The 25,314-nt window shown below is 48.6% G+C and overlaps 2 protein-coding genes across 3 annotated transcripts in view; one reads left to right on the top strand and one right to left on the bottom strand.

Annotated features, from left to right (window-relative positions):
* Positions 1 to 37: 37 nt before the first annotated feature.
* Positions 38 to 25,314, top strand: part of FANCM (FA complementation group M) — a 59,927-nt gene continuing 34,650 nt past the window's right edge. For both annotated transcript variants that reach the window (XM_077180898.1, XM_077180897.1), the window contains exons 1-6: positions 38 to 472; positions 1,497 to 1,669; positions 2,555 to 2,632; positions 3,111 to 3,269; positions 24,228 to 24,359; positions 25,140 to 25,272. In XM_077180898.1, the coding sequence (XP_077037013.1) occupies positions 43 to 472; positions 1,497 to 1,669; positions 2,555 to 2,632; positions 3,111 to 3,269; positions 24,228 to 24,359; positions 25,140 to 25,272 (1,105 nt within the window). In that variant the 5' untranslated portion in view covers positions 38 to 42. The remainder of the gene's footprint in view (positions 473 to 1,496; positions 1,670 to 2,554; positions 2,633 to 3,110; positions 3,270 to 24,227; positions 24,360 to 25,139; positions 25,273 to 25,314) is intronic.
* LOC129122168 (heme-binding protein 2-like) lies at positions 4,602 to 15,961 on the bottom strand. The gene is made up of 5 exons (XM_054635790.2): positions 15,650 to 15,961; positions 12,040 to 12,131; positions 10,884 to 11,025; positions 8,616 to 8,799; positions 4,602 to 7,652 (listed from the first exon to the last, which is right to left on the bottom strand). The coding sequence occupies exons 1-5, from the start codon at positions 15,876 to 15,878 to the stop codon at positions 7,481 to 7,483; spliced, it is 819 nt and encodes a 272-aa protein (XP_054491765.1). The 5' UTR covers positions 15,879 to 15,961; the 3' UTR covers positions 4,602 to 7,480.

Raw genomic sequence — 25,314 nt, 5'->3', positions numbered from 1 at the left:
CAAGCGGCGGCGGTGGTGAGGCAGGGCTAAGATGGCGGCAGGATGAGCGGCGGCCGGCAGCGCACTTTGCCGCAGGTGTGGCGGGCGCCTGAGGGCAGAGCGGAGCGGGGGGAGCCGGCCGGGGACAGCGATGACGAGCTGCTGCTGGCGGCCGCGGCCGCGGCCGACCCCGGGCCGCCGCAGGGCTTCAGCGAGGCGGCGGGCTCCATCTGGATCTACCCCACCAACCTGCCCGTGCGCCCCTACCAGGAGCGCATGGCCGGCGCCGCGCTGCTGGCCAACACCCTGGTGTGCCTGCCCACCGGGCTGGGCAAGACCTTCGTGGCCGCCGTGGTCATGTACAACTTCTACCGCTGGTTCCCCTCGGGCAAGGTGCTGTTCCTGGCCCCCACCAAGCCGCTGGTGGCTCAGCAGATGGAGGCGTGCGGCCGCGTCATGGGCATCCCGAGCCGGGACATGGCGGAGATGACAGGTACGGCCGCTGCCCGCGGGCTGCCAGGCGTGAAAAGCCACAGTGTGAGGGAAAAAATAAAACATGAGAGGTGTTTGAAGGGCTGACTGCTGGTTTGGCCGTAGTTAAAAGCACAGGTCGCCTGTATAAAGGGTGAAGCGCTGCGGTGCAGCCCTGGGGTCACAGCGTGCACGTCTCTGCACACGCAGAGGGATGCTAAAGCCAAACAATAATGGCTCTTTAAACCCACTTCAGGGCTGGTTCTGCCCCTCCTTCTCATCCCCTTGTCACTTTCCGTGTCACTTTTATTGTCGCTTTCCTTGTCACTTTCCATTCACCTTTTTTTTCTTGCAGCCCCCCCCGAGCTGCACTTTATTCCTCACTGCGGTAACAGCCTTGATGACTGAACCCATAACCTGGTTTGAGACCCAGACCTTCCCCACAGGTGTCTTAAGTGATGTTCCGAGTAATTGGCATTTTGAGCTTCCCAGCCTTGATTTCCATGGTTCTGGATTTAATTTTTTAATGCAAAAAACTCTTCCTAGTCATTGTACTGCATCAAGAGAAATACAGGTTGGATAGTAGGAAAAGGTTTTTCATGGAAAGAGTGATAAAGTTCTGGAATGGCTGCCCATGAGGTGGTGGAATCATCATCCCTGGGTGTGTTTAACAAAGCCTGGATGTGGCACTGGGTGCCAGGGTTGAGTTGAGCTGTTTGGGATGGGTTGGACTCGATGTCTTGAAGGTCTCTTCCAGCCTGGTCATTCTGTGAATATTCTGTGTTCAGTGAGGGTGGGCAGGCCCTGGCACAGGTGCCCAGAGCAGCTGGGGCTGCCCCTGGATCCCTGGCAGTGCCCAAGGCCAGGTTGGACATTGGGACACCCTGGGACAGTGGGAGGTGTCCCTGCCATGGCACGGGTGGGACTTAAGGTCCCTTTCCAACCTGACCCATTCCATGATTTTATGTGTCTGCCAGCTCTGTCACTGTCAGATCTTGGGCCATACCTTGTTCTGAGTTCCCTGATGTTGTTTCTTTGATTTGCAGGAGGAACCCAGGCCCTGGGCCGGCAGGAGCTGTGGAACACCAAGAGAGTCTTTTTCCTCACTCCTCAGATAATGGTCAATGACCTCTCTCGTGGGACCTGTCCTGCTACGGAGATCAAATGTCTGGTTATTGATGAAGCCCACAAAGCCCTTGGCAATCATGCCTACTGCCAGGTAGGGCTGGAACCACCCCACTCTTCTCTCCCAGTCGCAAAAACCTTCCCCAGAATTGCTTCCAGCATCTCCATAAAGCAGCAGGGTCATTGCTATGGGGAGATTGTCCTTGAGGTCCTTAACTTTGTTTGAAAGACATCCAACATTCCTGTGTGTTGTCATTGCCTTATTTATTAATAATACCTATAAGGTATCTTTTCAGTGCCTCCATTAAATTGTAATTTTGGTTTAAAGATAGCTTTGGCTGAGCAATGTTAAAAAAACCCCAGTGTTTTTATAAGGTTCTTTAGCAGAGATAAATCTGTTCAAGATTTCTTCTTAAATTTGGTGTTTGTATTGATTAGCCAAGGGTTTGTTGAAAAAATTGTAGTTCCATGTAGTATCATGAGTTAATCTCCTGAGAGCAATAGGTGACCTAAAAGTTACTTTGATACACTGGAGAAATTTATTGGATATTTGTGGATTTCAGATAACATAGGATTAATCATCTGTGAATTACATTTTTTAGAGTTTTTCTTCAGACTCAATTTTTGGCAGCTCACCCAAGTTAGTGGGCTGTCAATACTTTTGTTAAATCAAGTGAGAAATCATTTCATAATTTCTCCAGGTTGTTCTTGGTACGTTTCCAGGATGCCCCTGGATCCCTGGCAGTGCCCAAGGCCAGGCTGGACACTGGGGCACCCTGGGACAGTGGGAGGTGTCCCTGCCATGGCAGGGGTGTCACTGGGTGGGATTTGAGGTCCCTTTAACCCAAACCATTCTGGGATTCAGCATTTTTGGAGTGTTTTGTTAAGCCTTTCCTGCTTAGTGTGCATTTTCACTGCTGTAGTTTGTACAAGGAAATCATCTCCTCTCAGGGCATTAATGAAGCTTTCCTGCTCTCAGGTTGTGAGGGAGCTGAGCAAATACACCAATCAATTCCGGGTCCTGGCCCTGAGTGCCACCCCAGGCAGTGACACCAAGGTGAGCCACAGCTCCTTGTATGCTTTAAACAATCAAGGGTGAGGGGCAGCTCTGCTCTTTGCCTGAAGCCTCTGCAGGGTCCTGAGGAATTCCACATCAGGACTGAATCCATTTACAGTCCATTGCTTGGTGAGGTTTGGTGTTTCTCATGCTATAAACAACATTTTATTGATTTGTGAGGGTGGCCAGGCCCTGGCACAGGTGCCCAGAGCAGCTGTGGCTGCCCCTGGATCCCTGGCAGTGCCCAAGGCCAGGTTGAACACTGGGGCTGGGAGCACCTGGGACAGTGGGAGGTGTCCCTGCCATGGCAGGGGTGGCACTGGGTGGGATTTAAGGGTCCTTTCCAATCCCCAAGCCTGGAATTCTATTTCCTGTCCTTTCTTTATTTATTGTAGGCAGTGGATGCCTTTTCCTTACAATTTTGTGTAACCTTTGCTAAAATACAGAAATAGTTACTTTGTTTTTGTGGCTTTACCAGGCTGTGCAACAAGTTATCTCCAACTTGCTGATTGCTCAGATAGAGGTGTGTGCGGAAGATTCTCCAGAAATTCAGCCTTATTCTCACGAGAGACAAGTGGAAAAAATTGTAGTTCCACTTGGGGAAGAACTGGTAGAATTTCAGAACACTTACATCAAGGTGAGTGACTGCATTTCCTTTTTGGTCAGTGGCCAGTGACTGGAAATGTTTTATCACCTCTGTCTGGCCTTGCAGTGTTTAGAAAGGCAACACTTTCTTGTGTAATTAACTTTGATTATAGGGTAAATTAAGCACCGTGGGTTCAACTCCAGCAGCTGCAGTTTCATTTTGCACCAATGACACCTTTTACCTTGAGTAACTTGGAAAGCTCGGGTGGAAAACTTGGAATTGAATTTTCCTCACTCTCTGTCTGCAAAATTGACACCAGATCTAAACTGAGGTTTCTGCATTTGGCTGAACTCAGTATTAAGATGTTGGGAATGCCTTGAGGAATTTGTGTGTGGGCTGGAACATTTTCTCTGACTAAAAATAATATTCTTTAGCATAAGTTTTAAGTCATCTGTGAGTGTAATTAGTTCTCTTGGAGGTTTTTTAAATTGATTTATCTGGTTTATTAATTTATTTATTGGCCTATTTCTATTATGATGATGACATCTTTTTCTTTTCTACCAATCTTTAATGCCAAAATATGAGATTCTGGGGACCAGAGCTGTTTGTCAGTCAATTGTAACTTAGTGATCTGTGCCTTCCCCTTGTTGGCAAATGATGTTACATAAAACACCACTCTGGAAAGTGTAAAATATTTGCTCTTTTTTTGTTTAGAGGCATAAAAAGTTAGGATTGAGTTGTGTATCAGACTGTTGGCCTCAGAGCACGTGTGTTTAACAAAGCCTGGGTCTGGCTGGGTTGAGTTGAGCTGTTGGGGCTGGGTTGGACTCCATGATCCTGAAGGTCTCTCCCAGCCTGGTGATTCTGGGAATTCTGGGAATTTGGTTAAAATTGATGGATTTTGGTGTAGCTGTGTGAAGAGAACTGGAAGGCAAACTTGTGAGTGCATCAGGTATTTGCAACCCAGGGACCTGAGAGTGTTTAAATGAGGAACCTCCAGTGATAAAGAGAAACTTTACAGTAGTTTTGCATCACTGCAGGTGCCTCTGAGGGCTCTTTGGAGTGCAGGGCTTTGTTTTGGGGTTTCAGCTGTGGTGAGCACCTTGGTTTGGCACCACCAGCCTTGCCTGTGGCTGCAGGGCTTTGTTTCCTTCCTGTGCTCTGGATTTGCATTTCAAGTGCTGCTGCTTTCCTGGAGAACACAACTTCTAGTAACAGCCAGGGCTGCAGGGAGGGTTTGCCTCACTCCTGGAGGCCTCAGCACTTGGGGAAGAGGGGCTTGAGGTGACCATTTCACATCTGGCTTTTGTAAAATCAGAGCAGCATCCCGAGGCAGGAGAGCAAAAGCACCTCTGTGTGCTGCAAGAATGAGAGCCAGGTGTCCTGTGCACAGTAAAATCATTCTTTAATTGTGCCAAACAGTAAACAAGACAACATTTCAGTGTGAGCAAAGGACAGTGTCAGACAGCACAGCACAACAATGCCAGAGGAACTCTGTGGAGATGTCTTTACATACAATAAGCAAGGCCCTGAGTATCACAATAGCTGGAATCAACGTTTTAGGCACTAACTCTGGTTTGGAAAATACACAGTATGCAGGACAACACTTATCTGTTAAGGCTACATCATTTAATCTTCCAAAAATAGGGGTGAATGCTGATTTATTATCTCCTTTCATGAGTGGAAAGCTAATAACTTCACATTAAAACTGAAAATCCAGGGGTGGCTCCCAAAGCAGAGCCACGGATGGATAACAAAATACCTGTTCTAGGCAGTCATGCCTGACCTGGTGTAGTCAGATTTGAGTACCAGTGATGTTTGCTTGCCATTCAGTGGTGTAACAACTGAATAAACTGCATTTTGTGTCAGCTAAACACTGGAGCTCTTGGTGCCTGTGCTCCTGAGGCCAGTGGCAGCTCTTGGTACCAAGCCATAAAGTGTATCTCCAAACTGGAGCTGAAGGAGGGTTTTTTTTTGGTTTTTTTTTTGGTTTTTTTTTCTCAGCAGCAGAAGCCATCTAACAGAAGTGAAAATAAATAAATACTATCTTGGGATTCACAGTTTGCCACAAAGAGCAGGCAGTGCTGGGCTGCAGGTGGGATGTCAGCACACTCAGATAGATCTGCTCGTGCTCCAGGGGTGTGTCTAGAACATCACCCACGGGGAGCTGAGCCACAGGAGGGGCTGGCAGGGACATCAGACACAGCAGATGCTTTTGCAGGAGAGGCTTAAAATGTGAATTATGTACAAACTGGTGCTCTGTGGTGAGAGGATTTCACTGCTTCCAGGAGCTATGCAACATCTGTTGTGCCAAAACATAATGAGAGTTTCCCTCGCTGGCAAAAGAATTCAGATGGCAGAAATTTTTTTTAATTTGCCATAAAATCTTGTCGGAGGTGAAAATTACTTTTATGTACTCTTATAAAAATCTGAGGGAGGATATGAGAACAAAACCTTTTATTTAATGCCTCCCTGGGCCATCTATTCAACTCAGTTTTAAAAATACTTTCACTGTTTTTCTTTAATTAAGAGCTTTTACTTTAATACTGGTTGGCATTTTTAATTTTCCTTCTCCCAGGCTGGGACACTGTATTGCAATTTAGTTTGTTTGGGGGATTTTTTCCCCTCTCCATAAAAACTCTTGGGTTTTTTGTGTTAAAACTAAGGCTTTTGTGTCTCTTTATTTTCTGTTTCCTTTTCCCCCTCTCTTTGCTGCTTCCCAAGGAATCTCTGTGCCCAGCAGGCACCAGAGGGCACCTTGGTCCTGCATAAACCAGGGCCACTCTGATCCTGCTGCTCAGGGAGAGGTTTTGGGCTGAGCACAGAGCCCTCCCTCCCTCCCTGTGGGACCAGGAGGCTTTTTGGGTTCTTTCAGAAATCCTCCACAAATCCATTTTTGGAGTTGTTTTTTCACCCTGCTGTGAGTTAGCAGCCCCTGGCTCTGGTTGCTGCTCTCTGTGTTGGAATTAAAGGGCACAGAAGCTCTGCTGGAACCCTAAATCCTGTAACCAATAAATAATGCTGGTGATGTACTCAGTGAATTTTATATAAAAAAATATTTACGTCTATTAGGAATAAACTCTACCATCACATCAGTAAGGGGAGACATTAGGGAGGGATTTTGGAGAGCAGAATTGTTTGCTACCCTGACTCTAAAGTGCAGTAGGTGCTCTTGGGCTGTGTGGAACAGTGGCAATGCTGCTCCCACACCTTCTGGGGGCTCTGGAACGTGGGAGCTCAGCCTCTGCACAGAGCCAGGCTGCCAGCTGAGGGCTTAGCACAGGGCTGAAGGGCAAAACAACCAACAAATTGATACTGGGGAGAAAAAACTCTCACAGTGAGGGTGGTCAGATGCTGGGACAGGCCCAGAGGGGTCCCTGGGGTGCTCAAACCCAGCTGTGCTGCCTGGAGCAGCAGCCCTGCTCTCAGCAGAGGTGTCTGCCCCAGGTCACTCCCAGCTGAGGTGTTCTCTGTGGATATTTGTGTCATTTATGCCATTTACAGCCAGAAGTGCTGAACAATTTACTCCAGCTGCAGTGCTTTAAACACCCAGCAAAGCTGTAAGAATGAACTGTTCAGAAAACTGCAGTTCAAAGGAACCAGTGTCTGCTTAGGAATGCCAGAGCCAGTCATGGGATTCCTGGGGGGTGTGATGAGGATAACCTCAGTAATTTTGCTGTCAACACTTGAGTGAGCAATAGGAGTTTTTGGTCTCTCTCCAGACTGGGGGAGCTTTGGTTGGGAGCTTTCTGAGGTAAGCTTTGGGGATGGATCTCTGTGCCACAGCTGTCAGCATTGGCCTGTTCTTACTCCATGCTCCAATCCCACTGGGCTAAGCCTGGTGGTTCTCCTCAGGAACTGAGACCTGGACATTCTTTCTGTGCCTGTGTGAGGTGGGTTTGCTGTGTCACACTGAGAGCCCCAGCGGGGTCTTTGTGCAGCACTGGAGCAGGCCAGGGCTCCAGGATGTCCCCAGGGAGCATCCTGAGCCACAGGCAGCCTAGGGATGCCAGAGGGAAGGGGTTTCTGCCTCCCTTAGCTGCTCAATAAGATAGAAAAGCTGAACTAACTTTAAAGTGCCAAAACCCTCCATCCAATCTGTGGGAGAGTTGCCGCGGGGATCTGTGGCTGGGGAGCTGAGCTGGGCTGGCTGCTCCTAACCCAGCTGAGATCCCCAGTGCTGACCTGTGACAGGGGACACCTGGGGTCACCTGTGAGAGGGAGGAGGCCCCGTGGGCAGCAGCAGCAGCAGCAGGAGGAGCTCAGGGCCGCTGCAGGAACCAGATCTCGTTGTGGCGGTTGGCGGCGGCGGGGTTGGTGTAGCCGGCGATGATGAACGTGTCCCGCAGGCACAGCTCGGGGCTCTCCAGGATGGCTGCCAGCAGGTTGATCTCTCTCATGATGGAGTCCTCGTTGGTGATCCCTCGGAAGCTCCTGCAGGGGTCACCTCAGGTCAGCTCTGGCTGCTTCCACAGCTCCCTGACGCTGCTGGGAGTGGCTCTGCACCCCAGGAACGGTGACAGGACTAAAGGGGACAGCCCTAAGCTGCGCCTGGGGAGGTTTAGGCTGGACTTGAGGAAAAAGCTCCTCACAGAAAAAGTGATTGGGCATTGCAAAGGGCTGCCCAGGGAGGTGGTGGAGTCACCATCCCTGGAGGTGTTTAAGTAAAGCCTGGATGTGGCACTGGTGCCATGGTCTGGGTGACAAGGTGGTGTTAGGGCATAGCTTGGACTCAGTGATCTCAAAGGTCTTTTCCAGCCTAGTTCATTCTGTGATTCATTTTAAACCCACTGTTCTTCCAGAGCCACTGTTTCGTTTTTCCAGAGCCACTGTGTTCATTTTAAACTCACTATTTTTCCAGAAATGCCTTCTGAGTGACTTGGTTGTGTTTCACCAATGGTACTGACTGTGATTAATCCCAAACCATTTTTTCTTAAAGTTTTCTGTGCCACATCAGACACTTTGTTCCCAACTATACAGAATAGTCTGAGTGTGTTTTATCATACAATTACAGATGCATCATTTTACCAAGTAATTGATATAAATATAGAATAACCTGAGCTGGAAGGGACACACAGGGATTGTGGAGTCCAATCATGGCCCTGCCCAGACCCCTCAGCAACCCAACCCTGGGCATCCCTGGCAGTGCTGCCCAAACCCTCCTGGAGCTCTGGCAGCCTTGGGAATGTGCCCATTCCCTGGGGAGCCTGGGCAGAGCCCAAAACCATTCCTTGTTATAAATTTGTAACCTTTATTTCCTAACCATCCCATTCATAAACCAGGCAGCTTTTACAACTCTTGAAATTAAATTTTACAAGGTCTAAAAATCCTAAAGTGCCCGGACTGAGAGCTGGGTGTTTTCCCTGTGTTTAGCAGAGCAGTTAAAGCATTTCTCACCTGCTGTAGACAATGGTGGCAGGCCACTCCTCGATGATGATGTCAGAGTCGAAGGGGTGTGGGGGCTCGTCCTGCAGCACCTCGGGCAGGTAATAGGCCACTGTCACCGCCTGTGTCATCGCCGACTGCGCCTCGTTGGTGTGCACGATGGTGACAATGGGCACGGTGATGCCCAGGTACAGCCCTGCCCACACACAGGGGGAGGTGAGAGCATTCAGGAGGCTCAGGAGGAGCTCTGCACACTGTCCCTGCCTGCTGAACTTGGGGGTTGAATCTGCATTCGTGTGGGGATAGTTTTTCTGAGTTGGGGGTTATTTGGGCAAGTCAAAAGTTTAGTGCAGTTAAGAGGATGCTTAGGCTTAGGAATAGGGCCAGGATGAATAGGACTATGTCTATTACTCTTCTCTGGCTTTAAACCAGATTCCAAGGATTGGAAGTGGATCACAATTAGTGTCACAGGCATCTTTCATGAAAAATCCTTTCTTAGGATTTTTCCTTGTGAGAAGCTGCAGTTTCAGCAACTAAAAGTAAGCAATGGTTATCTGCTGCTGTGGAATGCAACAGGTAGACTCGTGATTAGTTTCTTGTAAATGTTTAGATTTACTAACTACTCACAGCAGAGCTAGTTCTTGCTCTCTGAGACACAAATCTTTGTTATTCATTCTTTTCTATTCTTAGCTTAGCTAGCTTCTGAAAAATCTTTTTCTTTTCTGTTTTTTTTTAGTATAGTCTTAATGTAACATATATCATAAAATAATAAATCAAGCTTTCTGATCATAAAGTCAACATTTTCTTCTCTTCTTCATTTTGAAAACCCTTGTGACCAGGGTCACAAATTAGTATAGTAGAAGAGTGAGATGCTCATCAGTAGATAGAAATGTAGAGGAATAATCATACAGCATCTACAAAGTGTCAGCATCAGGCAGCTGCTTCAAACCCGGAGTGTTTGAAGGGATTTCACTGGGATGGTTTAGGCAGTGTGGGTGTGCTCCAAGCTGGGAGGGGCAGTGAGTGCCCAGAGCAGCTCTGGCTGCCCCTGCATCCCCAAAAGTGTTCCAGACCAGTTGGACACTGGGGCTTGGAGCAGCCTGGGACAGTGGGAGGTGTCCCTGCCATGGCAGGGGGGGAACAGGAAGATCTTTAAGGTCCCTTCCCAGCCAAACCATCTGTGACTCCATGATTTCCCTGTGCTTTGTAGTCTGTGTGTGTGTGTGCAAGGTTTGTGCATCTGTGTCCAAAACACAGCATTTGGTGAGCTCTCCCCTCTTCATGCAGGGCAGGGAGTTTGCCTGAAATCTTTTCCCTCTCCTAAAGGAGTTGTGTTTATCTTCAAACTGACCTTGTATCGTGGTTTAAATATTTGGGAACAAAACTGCAGGCAAGAGAAGGGGCTGCTCTGTGAATTCATTGAGGGTTTGCTGGTGTTAAAAATGTTGCAATATTTTTTGGTACTGTTGTGTGTTTGGAGTGCAGGAGGCAGAGGGAACTTCCTTTCTGTACAGTTTGATCACAACCCTGCAGTTCTGGAGCTAAAATTACTTTTAAACCACATAAAAGTGTTAAAAGAATGGGGAAGGTACCCTGGGGAAGGAAAAGCTTTTGTGATCAATGTTTGTGTTTTCTTGGAAAGATACTTAAGGGCTGAGTCAATTACAGCACAGAGCACTGAGCATGGCAAAACTTGATAGTAACTGGAGGATGAAGAATATGAGAGCTGATGTCTGGAAGTGAAAACCAGATTCAATTGGATTGCACACCAGGTGCACATTTTACAGGCAGGCACAAGCTCTCAAGGACATGGTGGATTTGCCATTATTTTGAGCTAAAACTGGATTATCTTGCTGGAAAACACGCTTCAACCACAAATTTGCTGTGTCCGTTGGGACAGGGACAATTTAATATCTTAACTAAAGGGAAGGAGGCAGAAAACTCTGCTCCCTTTTGGTATCACACACTGCCAGGTGATTTCAGTGCTGCTGTGAAAATGAAACTCTGTAAATCCTGTAGCAAATGTCAGATTTACAGCAGAGAGCAGCCTGGGACAGTGGAAGGTGTCCCTGCCATGGCAGGGGTGGCACTGGAGGGGATTTTAGCTCCTTCCAACCCAAACCCTTCCAGGATTTCTATGATTTTTCTGGAAAGGCTGTATCATGGAAAAACATCCCTATAGGGTGTGTATTTGGGAAAAACTGTTCAAAGCATCTCCCTAATTAGGAGAGAGGGCAGAAATGCCATTTTCTAACTGCTGTGGGGCTGGGGTGTCATTACCTGAGGAGTTCTGCTCACAGATGTACCTCATGAGCTTCATGAAGCCGAGGCAGATGCTCTGCTCGTACTGCTTCTCCTTCATTTTGATACAAGCCCACTTGGCTTTCCCATACTGCCTTTTCTCATAGAGTAGATCTCCCAGCTGCAAACACACAGGGAACAATTTGGGATTGTCATTTATTCAGCTAAAAACATCAACCTAACAAATACGAGTGAAGCACAAGAACTGCATCTTTACAGCTCTCAGTGCCGTGACCTCGAAAGAAACATGGATTTTAATCCTTCCTCCTATAAACCAAGGAATACACTGCTGATCTTGCATCAAAACTGACTTCAGCAGATTTTTAGGCAGTTCTCCTTTAAATAAGGAGCTGTCATCTTTTGGACTGGCACTATTAAACATTTAGTTGCAATTAACACTGAGTAACCTTGTTTTTTAGCTGCAGTTGTTACAGTAATACTGTAACATTAAAAAATGCTTTCAACATAAACAAAACAGTCAGGAGTCCCAAACTTCATTTAAACACACTGCAGTGTGTTAAAATGAAACACAATCAAATGATAATATTTATAAGTGTGAATTGTTTAAATCTATTTAAAAGAAATGTGGCCAAAAAGTCCTCATAGATGGTCAGTAAAGGTTTTTGTGGTTTTTGATTTAAGGTTAAACATTTGTTTGCACATTTCCTGAGCTGGAAGCAATATGCTGTACATTAATTTCAGTATTTTACTAGAGGATAAGATGGGTTTACAAATTGCTGCTTTGTTTGATAATGATTTGTGATACAGAAGTACATTTTTGGTTTTAAATTCAGTTGTTCATTTCTTTCAAGTACTCTTTGCTAATGTTTTATCAACATGACTGTAAAGGAGCAAATGCACCAATTTAAGTGAAGAAAATGGGCATTTTATTTCAAATGGCAAAGAGGGGTTTTTGTTAATTGAATTATGTCTCAAAGGGTGGAATTCCTGGCCATCTTCTGACTTGCAAAAACGAAAATTACACATGTCCAAGGGCTGAGATGTTCCAAATGAGGGGCAGTGGCACAGTTACAATGTTTGCACTCATGTTCAGAATCCCACAGAGTTCGAAGCCCTTTGTGAGGAGCCCCACGCCATTTGTGGAGCCCTGTGTGCAGAGGGGGGGCAGCAGTACCTTCTCCTTGCGCTGGATCAGCGTGAAGGGGATGCTCTGCCTCTCCTGGGGGTTGTTGTTCCTGGTCAGCTGCTGGATGGGCTCTGCCATGTCTGCAACAGAACCACAGTTCCCAGTGAGACTGCAGGAACAGGACTGAAATGTGCTTCATTCCCTTGGGGGTCTTTGTCACTGCTGTTGTTTGCTCGTTTCTAGGCAAGGAAAAAGCTTTTCCTAGGAAAGGTTTGTCACAGACATCTCTTATGAAAAATCCTTTCATTAGGATCTTTTCTCCTGAGAAGCTGAGAGGCCTCAGAAACAAAATGTACCCAATGGTTATCTGCTGCTGTGGAATGCAACAGGTGCAGCTGGGATTGGGCTCTTGTGGTTGTTTCTAATTAATGGCCAATCACAGCCCAGCTGGCTCAGACTGTCTGGTCAGTCACAAGATTTTATTGTGTTTTCTTTCCTTTCAAGCCTTCTGATGAAATCCTTTCTTCTATTCTTTAGTATAGTTTTAGCATATCATTTTCTTTTAATATAATATATATCCTAAAATAATAAATCAGCCTTGTGAAACATGGAGTCAAGATTCTCATCTCTTCCATGTTGGGGTTGCCTGCAAATTCAACAGAGGTTACCTGAGTTCTGCCCCTGTGCTCTTAGGAGTGGGTTTCCCTCTCCCATTCCCTACATTTCCTACCCAAGTGTCCATGGAAAGTTCTTGGCTGGGCCCCATTTCTGGCCCTGTGCAGGGGCCATTCCCAGCTCAGCACCTCTTGTGCTGCTAGATTCAGGTGCATCCACACAGAGGACATTAGGGTGGCTGCTCTTGTGGGCAGGCTCAAGGAAATACTGCTGTGGGAATGAATTTCCAAAGGGTGTTTAATGCCTAAAGGTGCAGTTGTAACTCTGGTTATCCTGACATCAATTCTAGCTCAAGGTCGTGAATGAATTCTGCTCAGGAGGTGATCCCTGCCAGACAGGCTTGGAAACTGTGGGTACAAGGTCAGTCTTGGGCATGGAACACCCCTCTGCCACAAGAGTTGGTTCCCTGCCTCCCAGAGCTGGGCTGATTGAGGGCATTTGTGTACGTAGAGGATTAGAAACTCGATTTTATGTGCAGTGCTTGACAGTCTGGATGTGAGCCCCTGCCCTGCTGCCCCACAGTGTGTGCTGCACATGCAGGAAAAGGAGGAGTTTCAGCTCCCAGAGCCCTTTTTTGGGGAGCTGGAGGTGCCTCAGGTGGAAGAGGCAGGATAATGGGGGAAGAGAGTATTTATTATCCATGTTTGAGAGGAGGGGAGAGTTAAGATGCAGGAGAATTAACTTGGCCGAGGTCACTCAGTAAATCTGTAGCTGAGCTGGGAATCAAACCTCCATCTCCTGGCTTCCAGTCCAGGGGTTTAGCCTTAAGACTGTTTGGAATAGTAAAGATCCTTAAACAAAGGGGAGGGGAAAAAATAAAGGTAAAAAAGCTACATTGTACTTAAGTGTAAACATTTTCTCTTTGCAATATGTCACTGGGAAACATTTAAAATGTAACTAATAACTGACATGTGAATGGATCTCTTTGAAGGCTGAGGGAAAAATAAAAGTAGAGTTCACCACTGTGTTTTCCAAGAATTAGGAAAGCTTTCAGGACTCTAGAATTAACTCTATTTTTAGATTACTTTATCAATTAGTGGGGATGGGTTATGTTTTTTGCATTCCATATTAATGCAGAGGGTAGGGATTACAACTGATTAAAGTCCTTTGGGGAGTTTTATCCTTCAGTTTATGAGTCTGTGCTTTGTGTTGTCCCCGTCTGGAGAGCTCCACCTGTGCAGGGCCAGGCAGGCAGCAGCAGGACAAGGACAGTTGTGTTTTCTGCAGTCATGGCTCCAGTGATGCACAGGGATCATCCCAGACCCCCAGCAATCCCACCCTGGCCATCCCTGAGGGTGTTCACCAAACCCTCCTGGGGCTCTGGCAGCCTCAGGCCGTGCCCATTCCCTGAGGGGCTGTTCCAGTGCTGATTCCACCCTCTGAGGAAGAACCTTTCCTAAAATCCACCCTAAACATTCCCTGGGTCCTCTCCCTGGCCCAGACAGGCAGGGACATGGGCTGCTCCTTGTCACAGGGGGATTCCTCCTTCTGGAAAATCCCCTCCTCCTTCAGCCCCTGGACAGGACCTTGTATTACCTTATCTTGACTTTAGTAACATGTGCTGAGTGCCACAGAGCAAACCTGTAATACTGTGTAACTAAATGATATCTATAACTGTGTAACTAAATAATATGTATAACTGTAACTAAAACATGCTCACACCCTGCTTTTGACATATTCCTTGGACTTTGTATCCTTCCTGATGGAATTTAGGAATTCCAGGCACCAGAACAGCAGGTAATTCTGTGGGAAGGGCTCTGGTTTTCTGCTGCACTCAGGGGTGTTAAATAGAGACCCTCTGAGCCCTGGGGATCCTGGAAATGTCAGATTGCAGCATTCCAGACACAAAGCCATGGCTGCTGGAGTGACTGCTGGCACTCTGGGGTGGCCCTGGGCATCCAGAGACCCTCCAGGGGCAGGGAGAGCAAGGCAAGGCAGGGAGTCCTGCTCAGGCTGATCTTACCCTTCTTTTAGCATGTTAATTGTCATTAAAGCTTTCCAGAGTTAAGATGAGAGACTTCAAACTTGAGACTTCGAACACTTGCTGTGTTGGAATATAGAAAGAGTTTTTAAAGAGCAGTAATTTAATACAGGTAGTGTCCAGTGCAGCCTGGGCCAGCTTTGGCTCTCCCCACCTCAGGAAGGTGAGTTACCTGCCCAGCAGAGATGCTGCAGATCTCTGCTCCTCTGGCCAGGACAGGGCAGAGTTAAATCTGACCGAGCTGAGCCTGTGGTGACTCTCTGCTGCTTGTTAAGAGTTCTCTGACTCATCACTCTTTCAGATTCTCCAGACTTTCTTAAAATTGCAAACAACCGATTCTGACCAAGATGAGCCCGGGAGCCTTGCTGTGGAAAGCAAATCAATCCTTTACTTGTTTACTCTGGGCCGTTTTTAAACACAGCCCTCTTTCCTTAAAGAGCTGTACTGGGGTAGAGGGGATACTTTGAGGAAGAACGCTTTTGCAGGTCGTCAGTTTAATATTTAATTAGCTCTGAAAACTCACATTGGCTGGTTTTAGGTCTGAAAACTCGCAGTGGTTGTTTTCAGTGCCAATAGATCACTGAATTAGATCTGAAAACTTGCACTGGTTGTTTTCAGTGCTAATCGGTCACTGAATTAGATCTGAAAACTCGCACTGGTTGTTTTTAGTGCGAATGGGTCACTGAATTAGGTCTGAAAACTCGCACTGGTTGTTTTTAGTGCTAATCGGTCACTGAATTAGATCTGAAAACTCGCACTGGTTGTTTTTAGTGCGAATGGGTCACTGAATTAGGTCTGAAAACTCGCACTGCTTGTTTTCAGTGCGAATAGATCACTCCAGCGCCGCTGCAGCCGCCTCCCTGCCTTACGGGAAGCTTTGCATCGCCCCGGGTGCAGCTTTAGCCGCTCCAGAGCCAGACTCCGGTGGCTCAGACTCGCGCAGGGCTTTGCTGGCTGTTCATTGCCGTGTCCCGCAGCCCCAGTCCCGCGTCCCGGCCTTACCTCGGGGCACGTCCACCTGGTGCCCCCGTCCCACGCTCTGCCAGTAGCTCAGCAGCCGCTCCTGCTCCTCGTCGTCCATGCGCTCGGCCGCCTCCTCCTCCAGGCTGCTGCCGTGGCTGTGGTACGCCGAGTCGGGGCTCTCCTCGGCCAGCCCGTCCAGATCCTCCAGCGTGATCGCGGCGGGGCCGCCGGGCCCCGCGCCGCCCATGCGGCACCCGCCCGTCTCCATCCCCGCTCCGCGCCCCCAACGCCGCCGCCGCCGGCCTTATCTAGGGACCGGCACCGGGGCGGGGGCACCGCGGGCACCGCCTCTGCCCGCCCAGCGCCCGAGGGATGGATAGAGCCGGGCACGGAGGGATGGGGCACCGCGGGCACCGCCTCTGCCCGCCCAGCGCCGGCAGGGATGGAGAGAGCCGGGGATGCAGGGATGGGGCACCGCGGGCACCGCCTCTGCCCGCCCAGCGCCCGAGGGATGGATAGAGCCGGGGATGCAGGGATGGGGCACCGCGGGCACCGCAGGCACCGCCTCTGCCCGCCCAGCGCCCGAGGGATGGAGAGAGCCGGGGATGCAGGGATGGGGCACCGCGGGCACCGCCTCTGCCCGCCCAGCGCCCGAGGGATGGAGAGAGCCGGGCATGGAGGGATGGGGCACCGCGGGCACCGCCTCTGCCCGCCCAGCGCCGGAGGGACGGAGAGAGCCGGGCATGCAGGGATGGGGCACCGCGGGCACCGCCTCTGCCCGCCCAGCGCCGGCAGGGATGGAGAGAGCCGGGCACGGAGGGATGGGGCACCGCGGGCACCGCCTCTGCCCGCCCAGCGCCGGAGGGATGGATAGAGCCGGGGATGCAGGGATGGGGCACCGCGGGCCGGCAGGGCACCCGGGCATGCAGGGATGCATGGATGGATGAATGGATGGAGCTGGGGATGGAGGGATGGGGGACCATGGGCACCACCTCTGCCCATCCAGCACCAGGCAGGGCACCTGGGGATGGATGGATGGATGGATGGATGGATGGATGGATGGATGGATGGATGGATGGATGGATGGATGGATGGATGGATGGAGCTGGGGATGGAGGGATGAGGACCCAGGCAGGGATGGGTAGAGCTGGGGATGGATGGCTCCAGGGATGGGTAGAGCTGGGGATGGATGGATCCAGGGATGGATGGCTCCAGGGATGGATGGATCCAGGGATGGGTAGAGCTGGGGATGGATGCCTCCAGGAATGGATGCCTGCTCCTGGTACCTTCACCCTGTGCTGCAGAGACTGAGCAGAGCAGAATTTACACAAGTTTGTGTTCTGGCTGTTTTCCCACTCATTCCCTCTCTCCCAGCTGTTCTCTTTGTGGTGTTTTCCCCACTGCTTTTCATGTCCTGTTAGTCATTCTTTATTGGGATTTTATTTTACTGCTTTAACCACACTTTAAAGACAAACCTTCCATTTTGTTTAGGAGATCTCTGAGGTCTTGCCAAAATATTAGGAGTGCAGAAACTGTGGGATGTTTTGTTACTGAAGTCCAGCTTTGGAAGTTCTCAGCTGTGTAATCTTGCAGTTGCTGAGACAAGCCTTTGAATGAGGGAGATGAGCAGCCCCATTATGGGGTGGATATGGCAAATTAAAGCAGGAGCTGGATTTGAATCAGGAGTCTGTGTGGACTCTGTTGTTTTTTATTCCAAATTTAACATGGAATGGCTGTTGTGGCCCTTTTTGTGCAGGCAGGAAAGGGAATCCTCGGGCATTTAGGGGTTTAGAATAATAGGAAAATAGTCCTTTCCTGTGCACTGTTGATGCTTCCAGGGAAAGCTGGAGCTTGGGGATGTGGCTGTTGTAATCTGCCCCCTCATTTTTCCCTTTTTCTGGGCTGTCCCTTCTCCAGGCTCAGCTTTGGCTCCCCAGCCCCAGGGGCTGAGCTGGCTGTGCAAATGAACCCTGAACTGCCCCAGAAGCTGAGATGTGCCTGTCCTGATGTGCTCCTGGCAGGGCAGACCCAATTCCTGCTGTCCTTGGAAGTGCTCCTGGGGGAATTCATAACCAGAGGCACAGCTGGGAATATCCTGAGAGGGATTTTGGGGTGCAGGGAGTGAAGCACAGGTCACTGAGGGGGTCTGGGCTCTGCCTGCAGGCAGTGAAGCAGCACCAGAGGCTCTGGAATTCACTGGGAAGGCAAATCCTGGAGCAGGGCTGGAGCTGGTGCTTGTTTAATGTCTGGGTGGGTGCTGATCTGATTTCACAGGCAGCTGCCCCAGAGCAGCACCAGGGGCTCCCTCCCTGCAGGGAGAGACCTGGCTGAACCTCAGCCCTAAGGGGAGGCACAGTGGGAACCCATCCCTGCCCAGGTAAATCCCACACCCCACACTCCAGGGCTGGGGCTGAGGAATTTTCCACTGAACATTCCTGGTTATCAGTACCAAGGGGGGGCATCCTGGCTCTTGGAGATTTCTCCCAGGAACTGGCATTCCTGTTTGAGGCAGCATGTGGATGTGCTTTTTCTGCCCATCCTGCATAAATAATTCATGGAAAACAATCCCAACTCTTTTGCCTACACGTTAATGATGAGAATTAATAGTTGCTTAAATGAAATTATTTCTAAGTATGAAGTGTCTTTGCTGGAGGTGAGAGAAAAGACAAAGAAAAACCAACCAGCAGAAAAAGAGTTTAAAATCACAGCTAAATTTCTCTATATGTGCCAAATGCCACAGAATATTGACCAAGAGAAAGAGGCTGGGAGGAGTTTAAAATGCTGTTTTAAAAATCCATCTGTACAAATGACTCTGTGTGTATTTAGTTTGTCCTTGATTCCTGTTGAGCTTGGTAATTATTGCATTTGATGGAATACTGAAGATGTGATGGGTTGTGTCTGGATGGATAACAGAGGAGCTCCTTGTTACTGCAGGTGAAAAAAACTGATTTTTTGTTGTATTTGTTGTGGTTTTGTCCCCAAACTTGCTAATTTTGTGTATCACTGCTGGCTAATAAACAGCCACTCTTTGAAAAAACACAGTTTTGGTAGTGCTGTGTTCTCTGTGCATTCCTGGCAGGTTCTGTCTCTGAATAGAACAGAAAAACTGATATTCAGCCTTAAAAATTTCAGATCCAAACCATCCTTAGTGGATGCTCCTTTCTGTCTGACAGTCACTTACTGAGTGGTGAGGTGATACAGAAAAGCCACTTCTTTTTTAACATCTCTCAGTAAAAAGGAAAATTGTTCTTGGTGAAATTAGTTGAAAAGTGAAAACTGGAGGTCTTGTTTTATAACCTCTATGAAAGGAAAAATGCTGTAACAGGAGAAAACTCAGCTGGTAGGAAAAGACAAAGTATTGGGTTTTTTTGCTTCCAGGGAAGAACAGTGAATTTTCAGTGTGTCTCATGTCCCTGGAAGATTGGGAAGGGTGTGAATGAGTTAATAGAAACTTAAACAAAATTTTGGTGCCAAGATCATTACTGGGCTGAGCAGTATTGGGTTTGGAGAGGGACAGGATCAGCTAAAATCCACCCTGCCCTGCTGTGTCCCTGCTGCTCTCCTTCCTTTATTGGCCAGGTGAGAAAACATCAGGAAGGAATTGCACAAAATTCATTTTTCTGCCTGGTTCAGAGTTTGTTTGTCACAACTCTGAAGTTTTACAGGAGAATAACTAAAGCTCAGTGCCAGTCAGAGCTCCAGAGCCTCCCCAGCAGGCAGACACTGAACAGGGTTTGTTCCTGGAAGTTACTTTTGGGAATATTGGCTGCTCCATGGACACTCCTCAAGGTATCACCCTGGGGGAACCCAAAGCTCCCTGGTTTCAGTGCTGGAACAGAGCAGGGAATGCTCTGGATGCTCCTGTGCCCTTCCCTGGAGCAGGGGGAGGCTCTGGCTGTGTCCACACTCCCTGCAGGGTCTCTGCCCTGGCACAGCCCCGCTGTGGGTCTGAGGGGTGAAGCCCCTCCTGAGCCCCTGTGCAGCAGGGCCTGGTGGGCACAGCCTCCTCTTGCCCTGCCCTGCCTTCCTTGGCTCTGTTCTTGGAGAATGGGAGGATCTGGAGCAGCTCAGGGCCAGCACAGCTCTGGGTTTCTCCTGGAGCTCGTGGGTGCTCCCTGCTCCTGGTTTGGGGGATCCCCTTAGGGCAGAGCAGGGAGTTGGGTTGGGTGCTGCCTCACTGGCACTACCTGGGCTCATTTCCTTCACCAGCTCAGCCCCAGAATGTTGGGAAGGGATCCCTGGATAGCCAAGGCCAGGCTGGACACTGGGGCTTGGAGCAGCCTGGGACAGGGGAAGGTGGCCCTGTCATGTCATGGCAGGGCTGGGATGGATGGGATCCCAAACCAGTGTGGGATTCTGACAGTGCTGGAGCCAGGGGGTTTGGAGGAAGGTGCAGCTCTCTTTCAGCCCAGTGTGGCTCTGTAAAACCCAGCCTAAAACCCCTCCCAGGAGAGGCTGGGAGCTCCTGTGGAGGGGATGCACCTTTGGAGTCCCTGTTTGTGGAGGCCCTGTCTGCTTGGCAGCACGTTTCTGCCACCCGTCCTTCTCCCCTGGGAAAGAAAAGGCACTCTAACAGTTATTTATGGGTGTTTTATTTGCTAAAGAACCCCTGCAAATCTGCACTAAAATAATTAGGTCAGGGCGTTAGTTTAGAGCCTTTGTTTTTTATTGTGCCAACAGAAAACAGATTAGGAGCAGTTTTTAGTGAGGTGTAGCTGGCACAGGAACACAAGTCCTTTGCCCTGTGCACAAGTCCTCAGCTCCTGTCAGAGCTCCAAAACCAGGTTCTAAGCTCATCCTGGGCTCCAAGAACTCCTTGTGCTTTGCTGTGGGAGATCCCTCGGAACAGAGCAAGTCTTTGTGCTCCTGGCAGCTCCAGTGCAGGATGGGATAACTCTGCCAATTGTCTTTTATCTGCTGGCTGTAAATCTGTCAGCTCTGAGCTCCAGCCACTGAGCTGCAGAAAGCCACGAGTGCTCCTGAGCAATTAATTGGAATTAATTCCATGGCTGTGTTTGGGTAACACGACACTGAAGTGTTTTGGAAAGGCTGAGGGGACTTTTCCAGAAGTATTATCTTTTTAATTAAAAATGAAGCTATGGAGGCAAGATAAATGTAACCAGGGAGCAGTGCCTGCTGCTGAGGCTCTCCTAAGTAGGTTGTGTTTACTGTTCCCTGGGAGTTTGAAGCTCCAGGTGACTGCATCCTGCTGCCTTTCATAACAGCACCAGGTTGTTTTGCAGAAGGTGATTAAATCAGACAGGGGTGTACATTGAGCAAACAGGGACAATATCATTTTCTTATATGTTAGAAACTAGGTCAAAGGATGAAACAGAAAAGTACAGGTAATGGAAATTGCTTTTTAGATAAAAACGCTCTGCAGCAGCTGTAGGAAATCATAAACAAGTGCTGAAATATCAGATTTAATGGCCATTACTTTTTAATGAAAATATTAATTTCTTTTCAAGAGGAACATTGGTGAAAAGCCTGAATCTGTTTCCACTACTTGAGACATAGTTTAAGCTTCATCTTCAGCATTTCAAGTGTGCTCATGTCCAACTGTTTGGGGTTTGATGGGAGATATACCAGTGTATCCATTCAAATGAAAAGCACTGGGTTCTTCCTTCATGGTCAGCATTTTGGTTTATTTGGAAAATGCCTTTTCCTGTAAGCTGGCACAGAGACATCTCTGTCTCTGTCCTTTTAAAGGGACTCATCAGATACAGCCTGGATTGAAGAACAACAGAACAGTAACAAACTCTGTGACAAAACATCAAGTTCTGAATTTTAAACCCTTGAAACTAAACTGCATTTTTAATTTTGTTCTCACTTATATGAGAAATGAACTCCTTGTGCATTCAGCCTTCTCAGTGGCTTGGTGAATGGTTTTGGCTGTATTTTAAGAAAACAACATTTGATTTCTTCATTTATTTCCTCCCTTTCCTCCAGAAATTCCTGGCACTACTGCAGCCTCCAGTTGGTGTTTGCTTGTTGGTGGTGTTAGAGGTGTTAGTGGTTTATTTGGCTTAATTAATCCCTGAGCCTTAATTAGAAGGAATGCCTGGGGATGGAGTGTCCTGCCTTGCTTTCCCTGGGAGCTGTGAGGCCGTGACCCAGCTCCCCTGGGGCTAAAGGAGACCTGGAAGGGCTTGGGAAGGCCTTGGAGAGTCCCAGGTGGCACCTTTGGGTGTCCCAGGTGCCCCAGAGGACACAGAGCAGGCAGGGAGGGGCTGCCCCAGCCTGGCTCCCATCCCATGGCCCAGGGTAAAGTCAGGGAATGGTTTGCTTGGAAGGGAATTAAATCCCATCCCTGCCATGGCAGGGACACCTCCCACTGTCCCAGGCTGCTCCTCCTGGGGAAGGTGTCCCCATCCAGCCTGGCCTTGGGCACTGCCAGGGATCCAGGGGCAGCCACAGCTGCTCTGGCAATCCCAGCCCAGCCCCTCCCAGGGAAGAGGAGCAGCCCAAGATGCCCAGAGCACTGAGAATCCTGGCTCCATGTGTGTGAGTTCCCTTTATCAGCTGGGAGCTGCTTACCCTGCTGCTGCTGCTGCTGCTGCTGCAGTGTGAGTGACCTGGGGCCCTGGGAGGGCAGCGTGGAGATTGCCCAGCACAGCTGAGCTGGGGCTGCCCAACCTTCCCCAAGCCCTTCCAGATTTCCCCTTGCATTTTTGATTCTTTGTGGGATTAATGCTGCTGTCATTGATGGTTACTCCCACTCCATTCCTTAGGATTTTAGATTTGATTTAGATGAGATATTGGGAAGGAATTCCTGGCTGGGAGAGTGGGGAGGGGCTGGGCTGGAATTGCCAGAATTGCCATTCAATAAATATTTATTTATTGAATAAATAGGAATAATCCATTGTTACAATATTTCCGGAGACATTTTAAGTAGATTTCTGGTTTTAGCCATGGAATAAAATAGAATCACAGCACAGTTTGGGATGGAAGGGATCTTTAAGATCATTTATGAAATCCATAAAATATTCCTAATTGTTCAAACTCCAGTGTCCAACCTGGCAGTGCCCAAGGCCAGGTTGGACACTGGAGTTTGAAGCTACCTGGGACAGTGGGAGGTGTCCCTGCCATGGCAGGGCTGGGATGGGATTTAAGGTCCCTTCCAGCCCAAAGCATTCTGTGATTCTCTTTTCATTTTAATGCCACACAGGTTCTACACACAGAAGATAAAAGGAGACCTATAAATGAACAATATCATAAACTAATTTTTAGACTAAACTATAGGAATAATCAAAGCAAGCAGACAGAAGTTGAACTGAGCTGCCCCTGTATGAGCATCAGCAGCATGTGCATGTTGAGGATATTTGTGCATCCTAACAGCATCTGGGAACCCAGATGGAGGAGTGTCTAGAGTAACAGATGAGTGTTGTTACTCAGGGATAAACACACACTGGGCTCTGCATGTGCCTTTCTGTACCTGTCAGGACATTTTCTCCCCACCAACTCCACTGCTGGGATCAGTGTTGGAAGCCTGACTTAGGCCTGGCTTTATTGGTTTAGTTGGATGCTTTTCAGTGGGCTAAAGGGACACTAAAGGGATTAAGCATTTGTTACACTATAGCCCTCTTAGGGCAGGGCAGCTGTGCTGCTGCTGGAGTGCCTGAACACTTGGGAAACACGGGGTGCATGGAAGTAGCACTGGAAAACTGTGAGCTTTGGAGAAGCCTGCTCTTGTGCACTGGGCTTTTTGGGGCCTTTGGCCAAGGAGGCCAACAGGTTGTAAACAGGGTTTGTGGGACAAATCTGATTACTGCAATTATGGCAGAGTTAGTGCTCAGGCCAAACTAAGTCTGTGGAAAAATCCTGACCACCTAAGGCTGGGAAGCAAAGAGGAAAAACAGGATTAAGATGCATTAGTGCAGGTCATTGTCCTTGCTGCAGTGAGGTGGAAAGCAGGTACATGTGATGTTGGAATACAAGCTGTGTTTTGGGGTGGTTCTGCAGGAAATGGGACACGCTGCTGTGCCTGTGCCTGTCCCTCTCTGCTCCTGTCTCCCAGTTCCCATCCCTTCCACACAGATCCTGGACATGCTGGCCAGTCCTTCACCCAGTTTGGTCCCCTCAGAGGTGAATCCAAGTGTTCTGGGATCCAAGTGCCATTGGAGTGAGAGCAGTGAGAGAGACTGCAGCCCCTGTTCCACACCTGGGGGTCCATCCCATTCCTGTCCCTCTCTGCTGGCTCAGCCCTTGTTCCATTCCAGATCCCAGGGGATTTTCCACTCCTCAGTTCCTGGGTGGATCCAGGGTTATCCTGGGGCAGGAGGGTGTGGGAAGGGACCCCCAAGGATCATGGAGTCCAACTCCTGACCCTGCACAGGACACCCCAACAATCCCACCTGTGCCTGAGAGCCTTGTCCAAGTGCTCTGGCAGGAGTTTGAGGAATTAACCTAAAAACATCCTGATTATGGAGAACCTTGCACTGAGGCACAGCACTGGCACAGTAACACAGCACTCAGAATTCAGCACAGCTCCCTGTGGAAAATCCTGTGTCTCAAATAAAACCCATGAGCTGCTCATGTTCTGTTGTGTAGGATCTATAAAAATAAAATTATTTCAAAGGGCTCACCCCCCTTCACCTGTGCTGGGTTTTGGTTGCAGGTGCTGGAAGCATTTGCTGGGCGCCTGATTAAGGTGGGAGTTTTATCCAGGAGGGATATTCCCAGCCTGACCAAGTACCAGATCATCCTGGCAAGGGATCAGTACAGGAAGAACCCCTCTGCACAACATGCAGTAAGTTCTTTATTTATTTCATGCTATTAAGTGGGGAATAAATAGGAATAATCCATTGTTACAATATTTCCGGAGACATTTTAAGTAGATTTCTGGTTTTAGCCATGGAATAAAATAGAATCACAGCACAGTTTGGGATGGAAGGGATCTTTAAGATCATTTATGAAATCTATAAAATATTCCTAATTGTTCCACATTTCTGGATGCCAATATAGAAGAGTTAAGGAAAAGATCAGGCACTCTATTTAAGTGAAATTGCTCTGAGAACTTACATTGTAATCACTGATAGCCAAGTTTTCATTTTCCCCTCAAAGGTATATTTCTGTTCCTGTTTTTTGGGAAATCCTCATGGAATGGTCAAATTTTGTAAACTTAAAGAAAATTGCCAAAAAAAAAGACTGTGCCTCAAAAAGAGCAGTGGGAAATCTCCTTCAGTGTAAGCAAGGCAATTTTCCTGACTTAACTCCATAGCCTGGGTGGATGTGCCAGAAATCCCTGGCTGCTGATGGTTCAGCTGTCAGAGTCTGAGGGTTGATGAGCTAATTTTGGGAGATAATGGAGGTATTTTGCAGAGCATTTTGGAGGTGGAAGAGGATTGCCTTCACTGAGCATTGTGCAGTCTGTCCCCTGAGGGCTCTGATGGACAGACTGCTCCCTGGGCATCACTTTGGTGTTTGCTCTGCTCCTCAGGTGTCACTCTGGTTTTGGGCAGGAATTGCAGTGGGATTCCTGCTCCTCAGCCACTTCCTAACTCCATCAGAATCTGCTTTTCTCCCCCAGGGAATCCATCAAGGCATCATTGAAGGAGACTTTGCCCTTTGTATCAGTCTGTACCACGGGTACGAGCTGCTGCTGCAGATGGGAATCCGCTCCTTATTCATCTACCTGTGGGGAATCATGGATGGATCCAAAGGTGAGATCTCCTCAGGAGCATCATTCCAGTCAGCTCCCCTTC

Source organism: Agelaius phoeniceus, chromosome 6 (assembly GCF_051311805.1).
Source record: "Agelaius phoeniceus isolate bAgePho1 chromosome 6, bAgePho1.hap1, whole genome shotgun sequence".
Lineage (NCBI taxonomy): Eukaryota > Metazoa > Chordata > Aves > Passeriformes > Icteridae > Agelaius > Agelaius phoeniceus.
The sequence above is the reverse complement of the archived record's forward strand: the minus strand, read 5'-3'. Positions and strand labels throughout refer to the sequence as shown.